This window comes from Eufriesea mexicana, unplaced genomic scaffold, assembly GCF_001483705.2.
Source record: "Eufriesea mexicana isolate 0111107269 unplaced genomic scaffold, ASM148370v2 scaffold1289, whole genome shotgun sequence".
NCBI lineage: Eukaryota > Metazoa > Arthropoda > Insecta > Hymenoptera > Apidae > Eufriesea > Eufriesea mexicana.
Window position 1 is genome coordinate 392,048 of NW_016909413.1, and position 20,399 is coordinate 412,446.

Sequence of the window (20,399 nt, forward strand, 5' to 3'; positions counted from 1 at the left end):
GAAGAGAGATTTCCTATTTTTCAGCAAGCCCGAGCACATCGAAGACAAGAAAACTGCGCGTCGAGTGCGACACAAACACGCCCGATCCAGTGGACCAAACGAATTACACCGCCTGAATTCACCGTTTTCACCTGTTTCATGCCTCTGCCCGTTTACTCTTTAGCGTTCGATAGGACAGATTTAAGATAGGAGATCGATAGGTCCGATTAATGGCAGAGACAAACTAATCTCGTGGCTATAATGATAAACAACCAGGCGTTAGATGAATCACTCGCTAAACCATCCGTAATCGCGTAATCGCCTATCAGCAGCGACAGCAGCAAAAGAAATGCATACAGATGAGAAACAAAAAAAAGACGTATATCATTATCTGGAATCAGTTAGAAACGTATTTTTTTCATGATAATATTTATCATTCGACATGAATCGTTCCTCGAAGATGAACATCTCGTAAAAGAAAGAAAGAACGCTGTTGTACCCGTGTCTCAGACACGGAGGAAGCGCCATCGCGATACACCGTGACCTAATTGGGTATTATATCGACGGTAGGTTTTATCGAGTGTCCGTGATGTCCACTCTAAACGGTAGTAAACGAATTAATGCGAATAAAAAATACCGCAAAAAGATCCGCTTATGAGTTACATTTACATTTACAATCCAGATATCCAGTACGATAAAGTTAAATAGAATTAAGATGAATGTCACAAGTAATGTAAACTCTGAGAATAATGAGATGAAATAAACAAGACGATGATTCAAATATAATAACGCGTATATTTTTTTACATGCCTTGATTACATGCACACTTGCGCATTTTCTAATCTCTTAATGGAATATCGATTCAAGTACAATCGTATCACATGTAAATTGATCCTCCCTTCCTTGCATCCTTTGTTAATCGAATTTGCACAAATATCTCATATTGTCGGGTATTCCGACAGCGATACATTAGTACATATGTAGTACATATATAAAATACGCCCACTGCTTTATCTCCAATGAGATAAAGAGAAACGAGCAAAAGTCGCCTCGTTAATTTTCATGAAAATTATAATAATACAGAGTTAAAATTTCCCACATGATGTATGATTCTTTTGACGCTTTTTGACTTCATTATAATCAACCAATAAGCTTTTCAAGAATTAGTATATGCCCAATAGCACTCCATTGATCACGATATCTGGAAGACTGCTCGATGTGGCGCTGGGCTGAACGTATGGATCACAATGAAAAGTTAATACAGGTTGATGGCTGAGAACATTAGTATCAACGTATTGTGGATCCTCCGTATCCTTGTACGCACTGAAACAGAATATTTTCATTAAATATAAAAATATATACGTATTAGATTATCAATTTTTCATTTATGTTATAAAGCAAGGTATGAAATTATGTTAAGAAATCGAAAGTAAAAATATTTTTAAAAAACTACATTTTCCTAAAATAATGTGATGAAATAACAAATTTTACACGTATTCTTACATGTCTATACATACCTTTTATATGATGCACCAGATGTTCGACCTTCTATGCCCAAAAAATTGAGAACCTGTTGCTTCGTGGCTGAGAGACTTAACATTTTTTGAATGTATAGTTCCAATGTTATTCGTCTTTGCTCGAGCACTTTTGGTTGAGAATTTCTTACCTTCTTCGGCGGAAACGGAGCAACGTCCGCGTTTTCTTTCTTCAACTATAATCAAACAAACGTTAATAAACCTCGTGTGGTAACGACAAAGCACTGATACGTTAAAACAAATAATGCTGAAATATAAGAAAAGATCGAATTAAGAAATTTTAGTGCACGATATAAAAGAAAGGTGACAACAAAATTTTATGATCCGTCTTATCGAAAACAAGAACATTTTAACAAAAAATTTTACGAAACAGAATTGACCGCGTATATATGCGCATGCGCATTCCCGTTCGTGATATGTATATATCGTATATCACGAAATGTTATAAATGAATCACTCGTTGAAAGTGTAAATTTTTATACTATATACAAATAAATAAATTATTAAAAATATAAATTTCCTAAAGAAAATGTTAACTGAAAATAACTTTCTGATTAATTAAAGAAGAGGTTAAGAAACTTTTTTTCGAGTTGGAAATTTGAAAAATAACAGTCAGAAATGTATCAGAATGTATTAGAGACATTAGCAGTGCACAAACTTATCTTAGATTTGACCTTCTATTCGTGTTACATGTTATAATATTATAATAACAATAATACTATCATGAACAAAAGGAGGAATTTAGAACAAATGTCGAAATTGAACTAGGAAGCATTATTTGTGAGTTACGTTCATGTTTCGTTTATAAAGCAATTTATTTTCTTAATATAATAAAATGTTTACAGGTTTAAACTCAGAATCGTCTAAATATCATTGGAAATTGTTAAAATCCTATACTTTATTACTCCAATGTCAAAAACAACAACAAACAACAACAAAGTCAAAATAGATAATGCTAATTTTTTATTCGATAAAAAATTTTCCAAACATTTTTTTTTATTGTAATTTATTATTATCGAAATACCGAGTAACTCTTGTTCGAAGTATTTTGTTCATCAGATTAGCGTAAAGGCCCGAAAAATCATGGCAACCGTTAGGACGAACATCCAGTATAATTATGTTCAATTTTGCAATAAAGTAACTGAAGTAAATCACATAATATATCTTTAAAATTATAACGAGTAATCTATCACTAAAAATAAATTTAAAAAGATATAATTTATATCTATCGTTTTGTGTCTGTCACAAAAGAGAATGGAAACACCGTTATTTCGCTTTAAATGATTATATAAAAAGTAAGCAAATTACTGTATTTAGACACAAATTTTGCACTTTAAATTCAACTCGGTAAATATGTCTCTTTTATCATGTATGAATTCCAAATGGGCAGAATTCTTAAATAAAAAAATTCATTATTGCTATTAATAATTAATAGACAAAACACAAAACGTCAATTTATATTTGTAACTTACAATTTGAAACATAACTACGCCTTAATAGCTGTGCACATATATTGAGATATTTTGTCACTAACTGCTTATTTCGCGCGGGACTTTCAAACAATGCAATCGTGTTCTAAAAGTACATGAAAATGCTAGCTACACATATGTATAAGTTGTACGAATGTTTTTTACTCAGTCGATTCAGTGAACGCCAGCTACATAAGTCATCACTAAAACGTTGATTAATATGATTAATCATACATTATCAAAAAAGTATCATGTTGCATAACGAAAACAATATTTAAATTATACAAGTTTAATAGTAAAAAAAAAGGTCGGCCTAAGTGAAAGAATTAAAAAAGAAAAATCTCGAGATGAATATTGTCATGTATACGATTGCAATAAAAACTGTCAATCTGTAATGTAAACACAGGTATATATAGGTATGTTATGTAATAGGTATGTTATGTATTATTTATTATTTTGTAGCATGTATCTTGTCATAAATATTGATCTAAATCACACGCTTATTATTACCTGTAAACGAAATTGAATAAAAAAAGAAATTAGAATAAATCAAATTATCCTTCCGATCTGCATTCCACAATATAGAAAAAACTCTAAACAAGGACAAACATATGTCTATCCACCTCTCTCTTACTTCGTAACATGAGAATCACGGCAGATATACATAGATCAAATATATAGTTCTATAATGGGACAAATCTTTAAATTTATTGAGATTATTGTATCATTCGAAGAGCAAAATATAATCAGAGTATAAATAAAGGTACTAACGTCAAAAAGAAATTATTGTATACGGTTCTTTAAAATGTGTTGATGTTTCTTTTTTTTTTATAACCAAAAAAGCTATTCAGATACAAATATGACGAGCAATACGAATTAATAAAATAACATACCGTGCGATGTAACGTGTTGAATTCACTGTATCTTCTCTCGATGAAGTATCTAGTACCACTTTCCGATTCCAGAACCTCAATACAATAAACATAATAGGGCTTGCCGTGTGACATTTCGGCCAAACGATATCCACTAATGAAAACTTGATACATTGCATTGCTAGCAATTTTCTGGAGTTTTAAAACACTTGTGTATAAGAAATAAATAACACAGTAATAAAGTCAAATTACACAAAATACGTAAAACTTCAAACACTTTGTTATGTGTTGCTGAGAAGTCCCGCGGAAGGAATGCGAGTCCGATTGGTTATATCCCGAAAGACGCTCCTTTTCTAACACAATCATAAAAGTAGGACATTGCATGGCGAAGAGAGTGAATTGGTCACATTGAGATTGAGTGGGATAGGACGATAATAAGCGAAGCGCAAACTTCAAAGCATTGGCGTAGACGTTTACAATGAGATTTGGAAGCAAGTACATATTACTAATATTAGAAGTATGATTCGGAACAAAGAAAGAGGACGGGACGTATTAAAATTGACTGGAACAGAGTGACTTTATACACTGACATAAAAATTAAAAAGTTAGCTTTAATTAGAATTATCTAGTATACAGTCATTATTATATTAAATATTAATATAACATGTTCATAAAGATTGATTTTAATTAATTAAAGTCAAGAATTTTTTATTATTAAAAATAGTTTGATTAAAATCATTCAAAAACCGTCTCGGGTAAGAATTCTTGAGCTTGGAACAGGACACGAATATATGGCGTCTATAGGAATCCGACAACCATACTGCATGTGAACAACTAGCGTATATGTAGACGTTTTAGATAGAAATTCGACAGATCATGTAAGTGGAGTACTCTCTCGGAATATTTGTGCAGCGCATAGTACTTTTATAATATTGCTTATCAACTCAGACGGTAATCTACATAAGTACTCGTCGCATATAAATATCATCATAAAATCAGCGCCATAAGAAGACATGCAGTAAATAATACCAACTTTTCAAATACATTTTACAATTATGGTAAAATTTTCTCAATTTTTCATTTTTTACTTTTAAAGAAATCAAAACTCATTTTAAAAATCAGTTTAATTAATTTAATTTCTCAAAATTAATAAGGAAAAGTAAAGAATATATTTTTTAACTTCATTTCCAACGCAAAAGAATAGGGACTTTTTATCAAATACTTAATACTTCAACCTCTTCATTACATGAAGTTGCTGATCTTTTGTTTTGTGATCATTGGAATGAAAGTAGATGTTTCTGTTTGTAAAATGTTCGCGATACTAGTATAATATTGTTACAAAAATTAGGATTAAAGTCATATAGAAAAATGACATTTCTTCTGAGATCAACAGCATGGAAAAGTATAATAAAAAGACCACTTTTATCAAAAAATCAGTTAATAACCATTTCAAATTTTGACATCCATACGTCAAAATGTAAATATATTTTTATCACATACTTATATAAATATAGCTTGTTAAAAAAAATATGAAATGCTTAAATATGTATTCTAATTACATAAAGGCAAATTATTTTATGTGAATATTAAATCTTTTCCAGATCTTTTTCATGGTGAATATGAAATGCAGGATCCAAAATCAGAAGCTGATATGTAGGTAAACTTACATATATATCATTATAAATAAATATTGTAATTCCATTATATTGAAAAAGAAATAAGAACCTTACTATTATAAGTTTTAATTAATATAATTTATTAAATGTTATAGTGTAAATATTACTTTTATTGACAAAACGGGGAAAAGAATACCTGTGAAAGGAAAAGTAGGTGATAATGTATTATATTTAGCTCATAGATATGGAATTGAAATGGAAGGTGCCTGTGAAGCATCTTTAGCTTGTACCACTTGTCATGTGTATGTACATTATGATTATATGGACAAACTTCCAATAGCTGAAGAAAAAGAGGAAGATCTATTAGATTTAGCACCTTTCTTAAAGGAAAATTCAAGACTAGGTACAAGCAAATACAACACATTTTATATTTAATATTAATTTTATAAAATATTAAAATAATTTCATATTTTTAGGTTGTCAAATTATATTAACAAAAGAATTAGATGGTATTGAATTAGAACTTCCCAAAGCAACAAGAAATTTTTATGTAGATGGCCACACACCAACTCCACATTAATATTCTTTTTACTTTATATCTAAATTAATACGTATATATTTTGTTCGCGTAATATAATTGTAGACTTACATTTTATGTATAAAATTTAAATGTAATATAAATTGAATATTATATGCTTTTTATATTTTTAATATTTAATGATTAAGGGGAACATTATATTTGCAGAATGTACTTTAATGTATTTCATAAACTTTTAGAACAACAAACTTGATTTATATGACATTTCGTCATGGTACAATATATTTATTTCTTATACATTTGGATTATGATATTTATACATATCTTTAATTACAATGATACAAGATTTAAACATTTATGATATAATGAATCTGTGAATTAAAATTGTATTTGTTAACTTTGCAGCATTTACATTATCAGTGAAAATACCCTATAAGTTTCTTGCAAACTGATCGCGTTTGAGCACTGCCACTAATGTGTTTAGACTTTTTTCACTTCTGGCAGGCACCTTTATGCATTTTCTCAGTTTGACAACTTTCACAATAACTTTGTGTATACATATTCTCTATATGTGCATACATTCCCGCGTTCATTAGCTCGTATATATGCGTTCGCAACTTGCACTTTTTTTTATGCATCCACACATGCTTTGTGTCGATAATTATTATCATCAACATTGTCATATAATTATCGTACAAACTATATTTATTTATATTTTCTGTTCATTATTGATCACTATAATTATAGACACCTTGTAATATCTCAGATCAATCGCAACCTACAGTCATACTTCATAATTAAAAGAATTTAAATAGAAGTACATTCACTCAGTCACACAATGTCATTCAAAACTACACTGTGAAAATGATTATATACGTATCTCTCATTTGGTATGAGTCATCACAACGGACTTATTGAGAAAATAATTTTTTGTACTTATTTGTAACTAAAAATGGGTCTTCATATTTAATTAAATATCATACAGAAAAAGACTGTCTACATTACATGTATCAGTGGAATACTTTGAATCAATAAAAATAAAAAATTTGTTCAATATCAAAATTAAATTATCAATTTTTTATGGCAGTAAACAATTTAATATTTACATAGTTCGTAAATTTTTGAATAAAAGTTTGTTTTAAAAATTTGTGAATTTATAATTCTAGACATTCTTATAAGACTTCTTGTATAAAATAAATTCTGATTGGTAATAAATTTACAATAAACGTATATTGTAAATAGGAAGCCTAATTATACAATTTTTGTATATCTTTCTGAGCTTATTGAGTAAAAATATTAATATAATCTTTTTTATTATTAGAAAGATTGATCATTGTTTCAGTGGAAGATCCTGTGTAAAAAATGAATATATTGTAATACAAAAATGAGTATTAAAAATAAAGTATTATGGTTTGAAAATATTTCTAAATATGAATAATTAAAAAATTAAATGAAGCTCAGAGAGATAAAATATTACAATGTCATTAAATGTACTCATGAAGTAATCAACTCACAAAAGCAGACATAAAAATTGTTATACTAATTCAATTTGAAGCATTTAATTATGTCATAAGATCAAGAAACAAGAATTATAAAAAAGATCTAGCAACATTATTCTAAATTATGTAAGAGAAAAATAAAATAATTAAGATTAAATATATAGTACATTAAATGTGAATAATTTCAACTATTTGTTAATAAAATTACATCAATTGATAGATATACAGGATTTATAGATACATCACTCAAAATTTCGTGCAAAAAATAATTTTGATGTAAAAAAATATTTTAATTAAAAATGAACTAAAAATACATTATTGTTATTAGACTAGAAACATAAGGCATAACGAAACTTATTGAACAGTAATAATTAATTCCTCACTTCATTTACTAAAATATCTCATGTTCCTTTTTTTAATAACTAAATATCTGCAAAAGTTTTGTTGATCAAGCCATTTAGTATTTAATTTACTTTGTTATCTCAAAGCTGCATGTGATATTATCACTTATTTATTAGAAAATGTACTTTAAAAATAATGTAAAAACATTCTACAACATTTATAATATGATCATTGATTCTAACTACCATGTCACTTTAGAAGCTTTAATTGAAAATTATTATTAGTTTTCCTGCATTAATAATTCTGGTCACATAGTATGAGCAAGAAAACAACTATACTTTTATGTTGCATTTAATCATATATAGCATTTTAATAAGTTCAGAATTAATTGTCCATCAATTAAAATTTGAATATAAAATTTAGATTCTTAAAATAAATAAAATTTAAAAATTATGTATGGTGGTTTATAAAGCTGATTACTTATAAAGAATATATAATCAGATCACCAATAAGCAGAATTATTGCTAAAAACCAACTGCATCTTTCTCTCAAAAATACCTTAATTTTCTAAATATCCAAATGGTATCCATATCATTCAATTATTGTAAAATACATAGAATGAAATGATTTACCTCCTAATTACTAATACAATTAGAAAAATAACAAAGAATACAAATAGTACAGTAAATTAGAATTTTTTCTTTAAGAATGCCAAATATATATGTTATAGAACTATACTACATTGTAAAATAGGAAGTTTCAGATCTGTAAACAATCCATTTTATGCAAACCAGATTTGCATAAAATTATTCTTCAATATAGGTACATAGTTATAATGTAGTAGAACTCAGTTAGCCTTAAACTGAAAATATATTCCAATGTATAATAAGCCTCAAACTGACAGTATGTATACTTAAAATTTCTTAAGCTTATCTTCATTGTACATGAAGTAACAATAAGATTGGTAGTACTAAAAGTACCATGCTAGTAAATAGTAAATACTGATATTATTTAGCATTTAACATTGTGCCAACATAGTAGCATAAGAAAGTCCATTTAACAGATAACTGACTATATAGTTTATATAAATATTAATATTTTGTAAATACAAAGAGCACAATACAAAAGGACCTTTGAACAAAATTGCATGTTAATGATAAACAAAATTATTTACTACAAATATTCACAATCATTCCTGAATGATTGTATAATTTCTTTATAAAACATGATATAATTTTTAGTCATTACTTTTTATACATATCTGTGAAAGTGCAACTAGCTTTTATCAACCAGTTTGTGCTAATTACCAAAGCAGATTAAAAATCTGTACTTTTCTTTATAACGTTTAAAGTTTAAAATACAAACATACATTTTGCATATCTTGTAATTCAGTTGAATTTAATTCAAATGACTTTTTCTAATAAATTTATACAAGATACTATAAAACAAATATTTTCAACACTGGGTTCAATTATACAAGTACTATACATAATCTTAAAAGAAAAAAATAAAAACAATTGAAATACAATCTTATAATAGTATAACTTCATTATTTTTAGTTTCCTGGTGAAATTCGAAGCACAAAAGAAATTAATAAATAATATTTTTAATTTATTTATAAGAAAATAAAAACTTTTAATTTAATTCTCTATAACCATCTTCCTTGATACTACAGCAAAATTTAATCTTATAATGTAGCATTTTTCTTATTGTTTTCATAAGAAGCAAAAATTAACTTTTAAACTGGAAATAACAAATTATGTCTCATTTCTTGACTGGATTCTCACAGTGTGCACCATGTATCACAAATAGTTGGTCAATCCAAATAATGTTATTATGGACCAATCATTCAGAGTAAACACTAAACGACGTCCATTCTCAAATTGTTTAATGTACACATGTGTCTAAATAATGCATTTGCTAATAAAATATACAAAATGTATGGAATATACATGGTTTTAGAACTAAATGCGATAATTTGTGCTCGTATTTTTTTGGTTTTTTTTTGAAACAAATTATTTCAAAGATGACGTTGGTGGATAAGTGCATGTACTGGAAGCTGTCTACCCCTTTGATATCTCTGACAACGGCCCATACTCAAATCATGACATTCATACACATTAGCCACAACACCACGTGATGAAGAAAAATTGGTTGATTCAACTGAGTATGGAGCAGAGATATCAAAGGGTTCCTCCAGTTATTCCATCGGATGATGACGTCCTCCACAGATTCCACAGGACGTGCCACACCAATGAAGAGCTCTTAGTGGAGGATACATCCACAAGCAAGGAACAATCACTGATAATAATGCCAAACCAAACCACCTGCATGCACATCCTTCTTCTGTACTACAACTGCACAATTCAATATTGATTTATAATGTATTCTTAACTATATTTAGGTAATCATCCCAAAAGTACATAGTAAATTATTGAATAACTATTGAATACATTATAGATAATAAAAATTTATATTTGGAAGTTCATATATTATACATTTTAGAAAAAAATGTCTAAAAAATCGGAAAAGGAAAAAAAAATTGAAATACATATTTTAATAAATTTACTCACCTGCAAGGATTTTGGGCAAAATCTCCTTCAGCATCACTCATACAGTGGTATAACATACCCTGAGCACAAGACAGACACGAAATTTTTGCGATTCCTTGTTTAACAGGATCAGGTGCATATTCACAAGATCCCCTAGGATTGTGCTGCTCTGTGTACAGCTCTTGGCAATGTTTACACTGTAATCGAACATTACGTTTCATAGTATTTTTAGAAGGTTGAGATACTATAATATCTGGTTTCTTCAAAGAACTGCTAGTATTATGTCTATTTAACCGATCTCCTTTGTGATCACCAATGATGGGATATAAATATTCATGATTAAGTGTTGTGAGCTGCACATAAGAGTAGCTATCTGATCCAACATCTTCAGTCGATGCTAAAGAATGCTGTGATGGTGGCACTTTTATAGATGGTCCATCAATATAATGAATAGGTTTGTGTGAGTCAGGAAGATCTGAACACTGGGAATGATAATTGGGCACTCGTATTATTCCATGAGGTGTATCTGATGATGGACGTGGTTCTGGTGGTTCCACGGGTAAATTTAAAGTCTATAAAATAAAATCAATTTTATATATATTACTAAATTTAATTGATTTCTGTTCAATACATACCATAAAAACATCCTCATCGCCAGCATCTAATGAATTGCCATATAATGTTGAATTGGTCAATCCTAAGTTATAACAAAAAACATTATTAGGTACTTATTTAAGATAAAAATGTTACAAGTTAGTAACATTCAAAACAATGTTAATAATCTTACCATTTGTACATTCCATAAAAAGTAGCAGTAAAATAACAAGCAAATTAATGAAAATAATCCTACCATATTATCACTGTTAAATTCATAAAAATAAATACTATAGTTAAAACAACAACTTACCTTCTAATAATTCTTCAACAGCTGTGCGAACACCTTTATCAAAAGCTCTTGCATCTGCAGCTGTTTGAAATGTCAGACCAAATCTTTTCTCCCCTGTCCTCCAGTGATGAAAAGTTGGCATTACCTTATTATATTCAAAATCTTTTTTAATTGTACAGCTAAGAACAACCTATAAAATACAACAATGTTGTACCAAAACTTACAGTAAATATATAAAATACAATGTATTACAATTAGTGATAAATATGTTTATTACTGATTGATCAGTGATGCGTTTCCCATAAATAAGATACTCGTGCCTCTTCTTGGCTGCACCAGGTGGAGAACTATTAGAAGATCCATGACTTTGAGTATTAGTGACACTTGTTGTTGATACAGACTGTATTGTGTTGGTAGTAGAGGCAGTCGTAGTAGAAATACCAGATCCATTGGTATTATTAGACTGATGTCCACCTGAAGAAGTTGGTCTTCGCCTAACCGAAACATTTGCTAAACCACCACCACTTAGAGGAACCCAACCACCAGAACTATCATCCCTTGTCATTACCTGGGCACGAACCCTCACCAGATAGTTACCACTAAAACTAAAATGCCAAGAAATTAATATTACAAACTCATAAGTAATTCTTTATTACATTTCTTAACACTAATATACTCACTAAATATTGCTTAGGTAATAATTTAAGAATATATTTAGAACTTACATACTAACTACTTGATGCAAAGTAAAAACATATTTATAACATTGCTTTTTTCAAACGAAATTAATATTATATTTTAATTTTAACTTAACAAAATTATACAATTCTATAAAATTTATTTTTATTACATAAGGTTTATGAAAAATCAAATTTTATTCACAAATTTACACTTGGTAAGAAACTTTGAAATCAACGTAAGAACGAAATTGTTTTAAAGATAATTTAAAAACGCGCAAGACCGACATATATGCAAAAGCGAAGAATCGCTGGTTATATACGAGGTAGCAGATGTTACGCGCTGACATCGATTTAATGAATGAACGGTCACCCCTACACGGACACAGAATAACACACCAACACTTTGACCGAAATCATACGTTTACTTGAGTAAATTTTTATAGATGTCCAATGAATATGACACGTTTCTAAGAGAGAAAGAATTGTTTCATAGATCATATAAAATTTGACGAACTTAAAATGAATCGATTGATAAATATCAAAAATGTTGACAGGAGTATGAGTAAGATGAGGTCAGACAGAACTGTCAGGTGCCGCATTGTAAACGTGATATCAAAGGAGTACAAATCTTAAGCCATAGTCACGGACATTTCAGGTTTCTGAGCGGAACAATCGGAAAGTACTACAGACATTGTAATACTACTTACTCTTCCGACGCCTCTGTCATGGTTCGAGCTGTCGAAGCCTTTACTCAATGCCCACTTTTTCCCACACTTCACCATTTTCGTTGCATTGAAAAGACATTCGGCCGCGATTCTGTTTATGGAGCTTTTTTAGGCTAGTGCCAACCACAGGAAGCGCCCCAGTCCTCCTCCCTCTCGCATTCCCCGTAGAGTTCATCCCCACGCCCGACTCGAACTCACAGTCCACGCCTGCTCCCTTTAGGTTTTACCGACGGTCGCTTTCGTTTCGAAAACATCTCTTCTTTTGCATGTTCTCCAACATATCTTCATCAATCAAAACATCAACCATTTTATCCAAGTATAATCGTATCGTACAATTTGGAATTCTTGGTCAAAAACAGAAAGAAGAATACTAAGTGAAACTCACGCATCGACGTTCACCCCGCGAAACCGACTGACTGTATGGTAGCTATCGACGCTTTTACAATGAAAGCTTGCGCAACAGGATTCATTCATCGATGCTGCTCATACAGTCTTGTTAATAATTAAGCGCGCTAACGTTTCTATGGCGGACAATGCACGTTTAAGTTACTCATAATTCTGTGAGATACTTGCATAAAATGTTTTATCATAATCCTTAACTTCTTTTATCGTATAATTTTGCAATATGTTAAATTTTTAAATATATTCTCATAACAACATTTTTGTATAAAAGTTACATGAAATTATTTTATATATTAATTATTGTAACTTTTCAATAAAAATTTCGTATGAATTGTAACATATTCAATAAATCAAATTATTATATGTTCACATTTTATTAAATTATTACATATATTTTTCTATCAAATATTAATGATTCATATTTATATACAATTTTAATGTTGTGTTTTATATTTCTTAATTCATATATATCATAAGATATATTATTTAATATCAGGATATATTCTAATAATGTGTTCCTTATTTTATGAAACACAGTATTGACTTTGTTACTTCTATCGGCTTGCGTATCCTTATTTAAACATGTCCATGAACTTGGAGCGTTCATTTTCCAGTACATTTGTCTAGCCGTGGTTAAGTCGTAATTATGGATCGATAATCGCACAAATTTTTGTTAAACATATAATGCAATGTTCAATTTATTTTATAGGTATAAAATATAAACATATAAAAAAAATATTAAAAAGCATATAAAAGACATATTCATCTATTTTTCAAAAATTTCAAGTATAAAAATAGAAAATATTTAAAATGCGTTATATTAATAAAATAACTAAATAATGAATAATATTATTTATTATGATACAAATCGGAAAAGAAAAGGAAGATCAAAAATATTTATAACATTATTCATTAAAATAAATGAATAACATTATTAACCAAATTAATTTCTTAAACTTAAATATTTCTAAATAATTTTTACTTGTGAAACTTAGAAACATAAAATTTCATTACTGTAATGAAAATAATTAATAAGCAATTACATAAACTAAACATATATTAAGTTATAGATAACGTAATAAGTATTTTAAACAATTTTTTTCATTTATTTGCATAAAATTGACTAATTATTACAATTAATGATCGATAAGTGTGATGCGAAACATACATACTTTACTCCATCCTTATACTCCCACGCATAGAAAGAAACATTGATCCATATTTTTCTTCGGTTAAGCCATTTCATGTATGCCTATTTTGTAAAAAAATTTATTCTATCTAGTGTATTTTATCACGAAAAATGTTAAGGAAGTTTTATAAGTATGTTATATCTGGGATATTAAAACTTCTATTTATGCCGCGTTACATTACGTTCAAGAAAACGTCTTTTTAAGTATTTTCAGTAACCAGAAAGTTACTACTATAGGATCTAACTTGTTAAAGGTTAACTTCTAACGAATAGCATTACAGAAAACATAGGGAAATTTGGAGGAATAATAACGAAGAAGTTTTACATCAGGTAAGTACAGTCATCTCCAAGTTTATTAAAATTGGTAAATTTTCGAACACAAAAGACCACATTAAAGTTGTTTTAGAAAACATAAATTTAAATAATGCCAGTAACCGCGAAAATATGTTGACATTTACAATATTTGTATTAAATTTTATAAGCACGCAGTGATTGTAATAAATAAAAATGAAATGAACAAATATAAAATGCAATATTTCAGAATCTGAAAATAATTAAGAAACGTTTACAGTGATATAAAATTTGTTTTTTTTTTAGGACAGTTAATTTGATAGTAATATGGCTGGCAATTTTTGGCAAAGTTCACATCAGTAAGATATTCTTATAAATTTTTAATTCGGTTTTATTTCATAAAATAAATAAATCTCTTGTTTTTAGTCAACAATGGCTTCTAGATAAACAGGACTTAGTACGCGAACGACAACATGATCTTTCAATTTTCACAGAAGAAGAATATCAAAAATTATTCATCTTTTTCTCCAATCGTAAGCTAAACGTTCGATCAGTCAATTAATCGAAAATGTTGTCAATGTGACTTAATATTGTGAAGATTAGGGAATTATTTTACCAATTCAATGTAACTGTATTTGTCTCACTTATACATACCATGTGTTCACATTTGTTCATCAAATAATTTAGATACAGATTTTCTGTGTTTTCAGTAATACAAGTATTGGGTGAACAGTTGAAACTCAGACAACAAGTTATAGCTACAGCAACTGTTTATTTTAAAAGATTTTATGCTCGTAATAGTTTAAAATGTATAGACCCTTTATTATTAGCACCTACATCAGTTTTCCTAGCTTCAAAAGTAGAAGAATTTGGAGTTATTTCTCATAATAGATTAATTGGAGCTTGTCAAACTGTAGGTATGTAATTATACTATATTCTATAATATAGAATAAGTAAATATCGAATAAACTAAATCATTAGTTAATAAAAGAAATATATAGTTAGGTAAGATAAAGTTATTACAAATATTAATTCATTCGATACTATTTCAGTAAAAAATAAATTTAATTACGCCTATTCACAAGAATTTCCTTATCGTGGAAGCCATATCTCAGAATGTGAATTTTATCTTTTGGAGCACCTAGATTGTTGTTTAATAGTATATCAACCATATCGGCCTTTATTAATTCTTATTCAAGATGCAGGTCCAGATGAACAATTACTTACACTAGCTTGGCGTATAATTAATGATAGTTTACGTACAGACGTGTGTTTATTATATCCACCACATCAAATAGCCATTGGTAAGGCAATATAAACAATATTTTAATAATATACATAAATAAAAATAATTAATGTAATTAAGTATCACATTACAAAAGATATACCTTCTCTTTTATATTACAATATTTATATTAGTGAAAATATTCGTAGGCTGTTTACAAATAGCTTGTGTTATATTACAAAAAGATTTAAAGGCATGGTTTGCTGAATTAAATGCTGATATGGAAAAAATTCAAGAAGTTGCACGTTACATTATTAATTTATATGAATTATGGAAAACATATGATGAAAAGAAAGAAATCCAAGGATTGTTATCTAAAATGCCAAAACCTACACCATCACCACCACAGCACTGACAACAAGCTCTTTTATCATCTAATATTTGGGACTGATATTGTACAACAAAAGTAAAAGTTTTACTTTTGTTAAATGTATTTAAGTTTCAAGTGAATTGGTTTAATTTGCAATTAAGTGTTCATTTTTATATTTATATTGTATTTTTAACTTAATCGTCTTTTCAAGCAAAATTGTAATAAATAAAAATTCATATAAAATTTATGAAACATCTTATACATTTCATGTAATTCATATAAAATTAAAAAAAATTAATTTTATTACATAGAAAATAAGTTTCAAAATTATAAACATTATTGTATACATTGGAACAATCTGTAATTATATAGGTAAAATAAAAAATGACTTTCTTTTTAAAATATACTAACAAGGAGAGTGCAAGTCCTTCGGGTCACCGATTTAATTGAAACTTTGTAGGTTTGTAGATATCGTCATGCAGTTTAAGAAAATATATCATTATAGCCGCAACTATTCAATAGTTTTTGAGATATTTGCAATTCAAGTTTTATTACTACCTTAATTACACATTTATTTCTTATATCTTCCAAGTTAAGTTGTAGCGTAACGGCGACGATCGAGAATTGCTATCATGGAGTTACCGGGGTTCGATTCCCGTCTCATAGCCCTTGATAATTTTTTCAATATATTTTTTATTTTGTATTTATTTTTCGCCGATGAAAACATTGTAAATATACAATTATAAATAAAATTTCTTAATAAAAAATTTTATATTTTACGCTTTCTTATGCTAGTATATATTTATTACAAAATAATAAAAATATTACGCAAGAAAAATACTTTTTTATAGCAATCTTATTTACTACATGAAATACAAAACCTATTGCTCATGTAAGTATTAATTATTAAATTAAACATCCTATAAGAATGTTGCCTATAATACCAACTTTGCTGTGCACCTATAAATGTTCATGAATTAATTACAAAAACTTGGAAATTTATTAATTTTCTACAGCCGAATTGATTTCAAATATCTAGTTAACCAGATGCAACATTTTCCCGCTACAAAAATACCTAGCGTATCCAGCTGCAGCCAACTTCCAGTTGGCGGTAAGCGGGCATAATGGTAACGTGATAGAATATTCTCACGCGTCAAAGTGAAACATTAAATCTCAAAACGTTTCATGAAGTAGTGATATCGCTGATTGACGTTTTAATTACTTTACGAAGTTCAAGATTACTAACTGTGAACATTTCTTCGCTGGTAATATAATATATGTGAAAAAAAGTGATGTTACATAGTGTAAATCGTATAACGATACATGTGGGAAATAAAGTGGCGTGAGTGCGGGATCCTATAATACTATCGCATTGTCCGTTATTATCTGCTGTAGAAGATTCTAGATTTCGACAGTTCGTTGGGATATTTGATCAACATTACTCTGAATAGGCAGTTTTTTAATAGTTTTCTCAATTTTACTTCGATCTTGACGTTCAAATGCAACATAGTTATGTATTATCGCTTTTACATTCTAAATATTGATTGTGGATTAGAATATTTCACAGATTAGTTTTCTTGTTTATATTTGCAAAATTAAGCCTTTCGATTAGATTTTTTCGGCATAATAGCGTAGAATAAATTCTTCTTTAACGGGATTGGATATTTCTTTTCGGTATCGAGCGTGCGTTCACGAAAAATAATGGGGAAAGTGTTCGTGGCAGTCAGATCGCGCTACGCAATTGACTTTTTTCGCTTCTATTTCCAAAATTATGCCTTTTGATTAGGTTTGTTCTATATGTCCGCGTAGAGGGAATTCTTCTTTAACTGGATTGGATATTTCTTTTCTTTATCGAGCGTGTGTTTTCAAAAAATAGTGCCGAAAGTGTCCGTGTGTGTTAGATCGTGCTGCGTAATAGACTTTTATGGCTTCTATTTCCGAAATTAGGCTTTTTGATTAGTTTTGTTCTATATATCCGCTTAGAGGGAATTCTTCCTTAACGGGATTGGATATTTTTTGGGGGTTTCGAACGTGCGTTTTCGAATAATAGTGCCGAAAGTGTCAGTGGCTGTCAGATCGTGATGCGCAATTGACTTTTATGGATTCGATCTTCGAAATTAGGCTTTTGGATTCAAATTTTTTCATCTAACAATGTAAAGTAGAATTTTCTCTAATAGGATTGATTACTTTTTTTCGGTTTGGTGCGTTCGTTTTCGAAAAATAGTGCCGAACGTGACAGTGGCCGTGAAATCGTGCGGCGTAATAGACTTTTTTGGTTTCTATTTCCGAAATTAGGCATTTTGATTAGGTTTGTTCTATATATCAATGTAGAGTGGAATTTTCTCTAACGGGATTGTATACTTTTTTTCAGTTCGTTTCAGATTACGTTCCTGTGGTCGCGGTTTAATTGCAGTGGCTAATGCTGGGGAAGATGACAATGGTTCCTAATTCTTCTTTACTCTTAGTTCCCAATTAGATTTGCAAAATAAACATACAATCTTTGGTCAGGTTACTGGAGAAACTATATATAACATGCTTAAACTTGAAGAAGCACTTGTAGATGAGGTAAATTTAATGTTTACAAAAAAATATATCAAGAATTAATATAAATATAATATTTCCTCTTTTTTTGTAGAATGATAGACCAGTTTATCCTCCGAGATTGATAAAAATTATAATATTGAACAATCCATTTTCTGATATTTCACCAAAGATAATAATACAGGAAAGTGAAGTAGTAAAGGACAGTTCGAAAACTGAAGCAGCAGCAGTAAAGTAAAAGTCATATATGTTTGCAGAATTTAACCCTTATAGTATTATTGTTTACAATGAAAAATTTTGTTACAGAGATTTCAATCTTTTCAATCATTTAGTGAAGAAGCAGAGAAGATGAAGAAGAATCTGCGATATTAAATAAAAAGTTTAGTGGTAAAAACAAATCAGCTTATGGTCATTTGTCTGATCCAAAATTATGCTCCTAACCAGCTGGACCTCCAAATTAAAGAAGGAAAGAAGACCGTATTAGCGATTGAGAATTATTGGAGAATAATTGGGAAATTATCAAATTATGCAATTTCTGCGATTAATTTATGAACTTTTATAGTTGTATAGCATAGCTGGCTCCTTGCGCAACATTCTTATGTAATTTTTGCACATAATTTAACGCTAATTAATTTGTTATTTTTATTATTTACTTGACGACGTACGTGATTCGATAACAATGATCGGTGCGATGGTCCGACAAAATAATTAATTATGAACAAAATTGGAAGTAAAATAAGAACAAAAATCATATGAGAATGTTCCCAAGGAAAATTACTTGTATAATGGGTGCATGTAATTTATAAATTAATTGCATAGAAGATTGTAATTTGTGAAAAACCAATAGTATTATTGGCATCAGTTCGAACACTCCGAGTAATAATTACACGTAACTATACTATTACACGTAAATTATAATACTTATCGTTAGTAACAAATTATTAATTTTAATAACAAATTGTTCATAACATAAATTTATAATAAAAGTGAAAACATTAAGGAATTACTGGCTATTACTTGAACTTGGAACGAATTTGTGTCAAAATGAAAATATAATTTGCAAAAAGTTTATAAATTATTACACTGATTGTTTATAACAAATTAATATTGTTAATAACAAGTTGCTCGCAACGTATATTTATAATAAAAGTGGAAAATCTAATAAATTATTGCCTACTACTTAAACGTATTTGTGTTAGAATATATACGGAACTTACAAGAAGTTAATAAATTAATAAATTTATTGTTAATAACAGATTAAAATCATTGATAACAAATAGTTTGCAACGAATATCAACGATAAAAGTCAAAAAAGTTAATAAATTGTTAATTATTACAGCGAAAAAGTAACTTTTAAAGGAATCGGTAGAGTTCGGAAATTTTCGCCGATTTTCGGCCGGCCGCCGCTATATAAGGGGCCCGCGTGCAGGCTCGAGCCAGTTGTTGCTTCGACTTCGGAAGGACCGCGTTAATATTCTTTCTTTTTGTTTCAGGTTTTAATTATTTCTTCTTTCAGATTCTATTTCTTTTATTCTAGATTTCATTGTTTGTGCATTCAAGTGTTTTGTACACTATGCGAATGCTTCGTCGTTGGTTTATTTCTATATCATCGTTGGCTAGATCAATGGCTATTCAGTGGCCATTGTCCACTCTCTTCAATAATTTAACAATAATTTCTTCTTTCAGGT

General features: G+C 29.0%; 4 protein-coding genes across 6 annotated transcripts; 2 read left to right on the top strand and 2 right to left on the bottom strand.

Moving 5' to 3' along the window:
* Positions 1-774: 774 nt before the first annotated feature.
* On the bottom strand, positions 775-4,197 carry LOC108547822 (sorting nexin-24). Its single transcript, XM_017900500.1, has 3 exons — positions 3,877-4,197; positions 1,497-1,690; positions 775-1,302 (listed from the first exon to the last, which is right to left on the bottom strand). The coding sequence occupies exons 1-3, from the start codon at positions 4,027-4,029 to the stop codon at positions 1,143-1,145; spliced, it is 507 nt and encodes a 168-aa protein (XP_017755989.1). The 5' UTR covers positions 4,030-4,197; the 3' UTR covers positions 775-1,142.
* Positions 4,198-5,216: 1,019 nt separating this feature from the next.
* Fdx1 (Adrenodoxin-like protein 1, mitochondrial Ferredoxin 1) lies at positions 5,217-6,066 on the top strand. The gene is made up of 4 exons (XM_017900505.1): positions 5,217-5,332; positions 5,457-5,508; positions 5,627-5,874; positions 5,948-6,066. Exons 1-4 carry the CDS (start codon positions 5,224-5,226, stop codon positions 6,049-6,051), a joined length of 513 nt encoding a protein of 170 aa, XP_017755994.1. The 5' UTR covers positions 5,217-5,223; the 3' UTR covers positions 6,052-6,066.
* A 3,514-nt stretch (positions 6,067-9,580) lies between these two features.
* On the bottom strand, positions 9,581-14,339 carry Spred (Sprouty-related protein with EVH-1 domain). 3 transcript variants are annotated; one of them, XM_017900496.1, is made up of 7 exons: positions 14,268-14,339; positions 12,676-12,975; positions 11,566-11,893; positions 11,310-11,478; positions 11,038-11,099; positions 10,424-10,974; positions 9,581-10,207 (listed from the first exon to the last, which is right to left on the bottom strand). In XM_017900496.1, the coding sequence occupies exons 2-7, from the start codon at positions 12,693-12,695 to the stop codon at positions 10,051-10,053; spliced, it is 1,287 nt and encodes a 428-aa protein (XP_017755985.1). In that variant the 5' UTR covers positions 12,696-12,975; positions 14,268-14,339; the 3' UTR covers positions 9,581-10,050. The 3 variants fall into 3 exon arrangements, with proteins under 3 accessions (XP_017755985.1, XP_017755984.1, XP_017755986.1); XM_017900495.1 differs by lacking the exon at positions 14,268-14,339 and adding an exon at positions 13,079-13,136; XM_017900497.1 differs by lacking the exon at positions 14,268-14,339 and having other exon boundaries at positions 11,038-11,063; positions 12,676-13,092.
* Positions 14,340-14,868: 529 nt separating this feature from the next.
* CycC (cyclin C) lies at positions 14,869-16,215 on the top strand. Its single transcript, XM_017900502.1, has 5 exons — positions 14,869-14,934; positions 15,002-15,108; positions 15,286-15,492; positions 15,628-15,879; positions 16,010-16,215. The coding sequence occupies exons 1-5, from the start codon at positions 14,903-14,905 to the stop codon at positions 16,213-16,215; spliced, it is 804 nt and encodes a 267-aa protein (XP_017755991.1). The 5' UTR covers positions 14,869-14,902.
* Positions 16,216-20,399: the final 4,184 nt, after the last annotated feature.

What these genes read in the sequence shown, in the direction of transcription:
- Fdx1 (XM_017900505.1), top strand. Translation starts at nt 5,224, where the DNA reads ATGACATTTCTTCTGAGATCAACAGCATGGAAAAGTATAATAAAAAGA. An exon ending in TGACATCCATACGTCAAAAT is followed by an intron (nt 5,333 to 5,456) that starts GTAAATATATTT and finishes AATCTTTTCCAG; the next exon opens with ATCTTTTTCATGGTGAATAT. An exon ending in CCAAAATCAGAAGCTGATAT is followed by an intron (nt 5,509 to 5,626) that starts GTAGGTAAACTT and finishes TAAATGTTATAG; the next exon opens with TGTAAATATTACTTTTATTG.
- CycC (XM_017900502.1), top strand. Translation starts at nt 14,903, where the DNA reads ATGGCTGGCAATTTTTGGCAAAGTTCACATCA. An exon ending in TTTTGGCAAAGTTCACATCA is followed by an intron (nt 14,935 to 15,001) that starts GTAAGATATTCT and finishes TCTTGTTTTTAG; the next exon opens with TCAACAATGGCTTCTAGATA. An exon ending in ATTCATCTTTTTCTCCAATC is followed by an intron (nt 15,109 to 15,285) that starts GTAAGCTAAACG and finishes CTGTGTTTTCAG; the next exon opens with TAATACAAGTATTGGGTGAA.
- Spred (XM_017900496.1), bottom strand. Translation starts at nt 12,695, where the DNA reads ATGACAGAGGCGTCGGAAGA. An exon ending in TGTTGAAGAATTATTAGAAG is followed by an intron (nt 11,100 to 11,309) that starts GTAAGTTGTTGT and finishes GTTATAACTTAG; the next exon opens with GATTGACCAATTCAACATTA. An exon ending in GCGATGAGGATGTTTTTATG is followed by an intron (nt 10,975 to 11,037) that starts GTATGTATTGAA and finishes TTTATTTTATAG; the next exon opens with ACTTTAAATTTACCCGTGGA.
- LOC108547822 (XM_017900500.1), bottom strand. Translation starts at nt 4,029, where the DNA reads ATGTATCAAGTTTTCATTAGTGGATATCGTTTGGCCGAAATGTCACAC. An exon ending in TCAACACGTTACATCGCACG is followed by an intron (nt 1,691 to 3,876) that starts GTATGTTATTTT and finishes GTTTGATTATAG; the next exon opens with TTGAAGAAAGAAAACGCGGA. An exon ending in TCTGGTGCATCATATAAAAG is followed by an intron (nt 1,303 to 1,496) that starts GTATGTATAGAC and finishes ATTCTGTTTCAG; the next exon opens with TGCGTACAAGGATACGGAGG.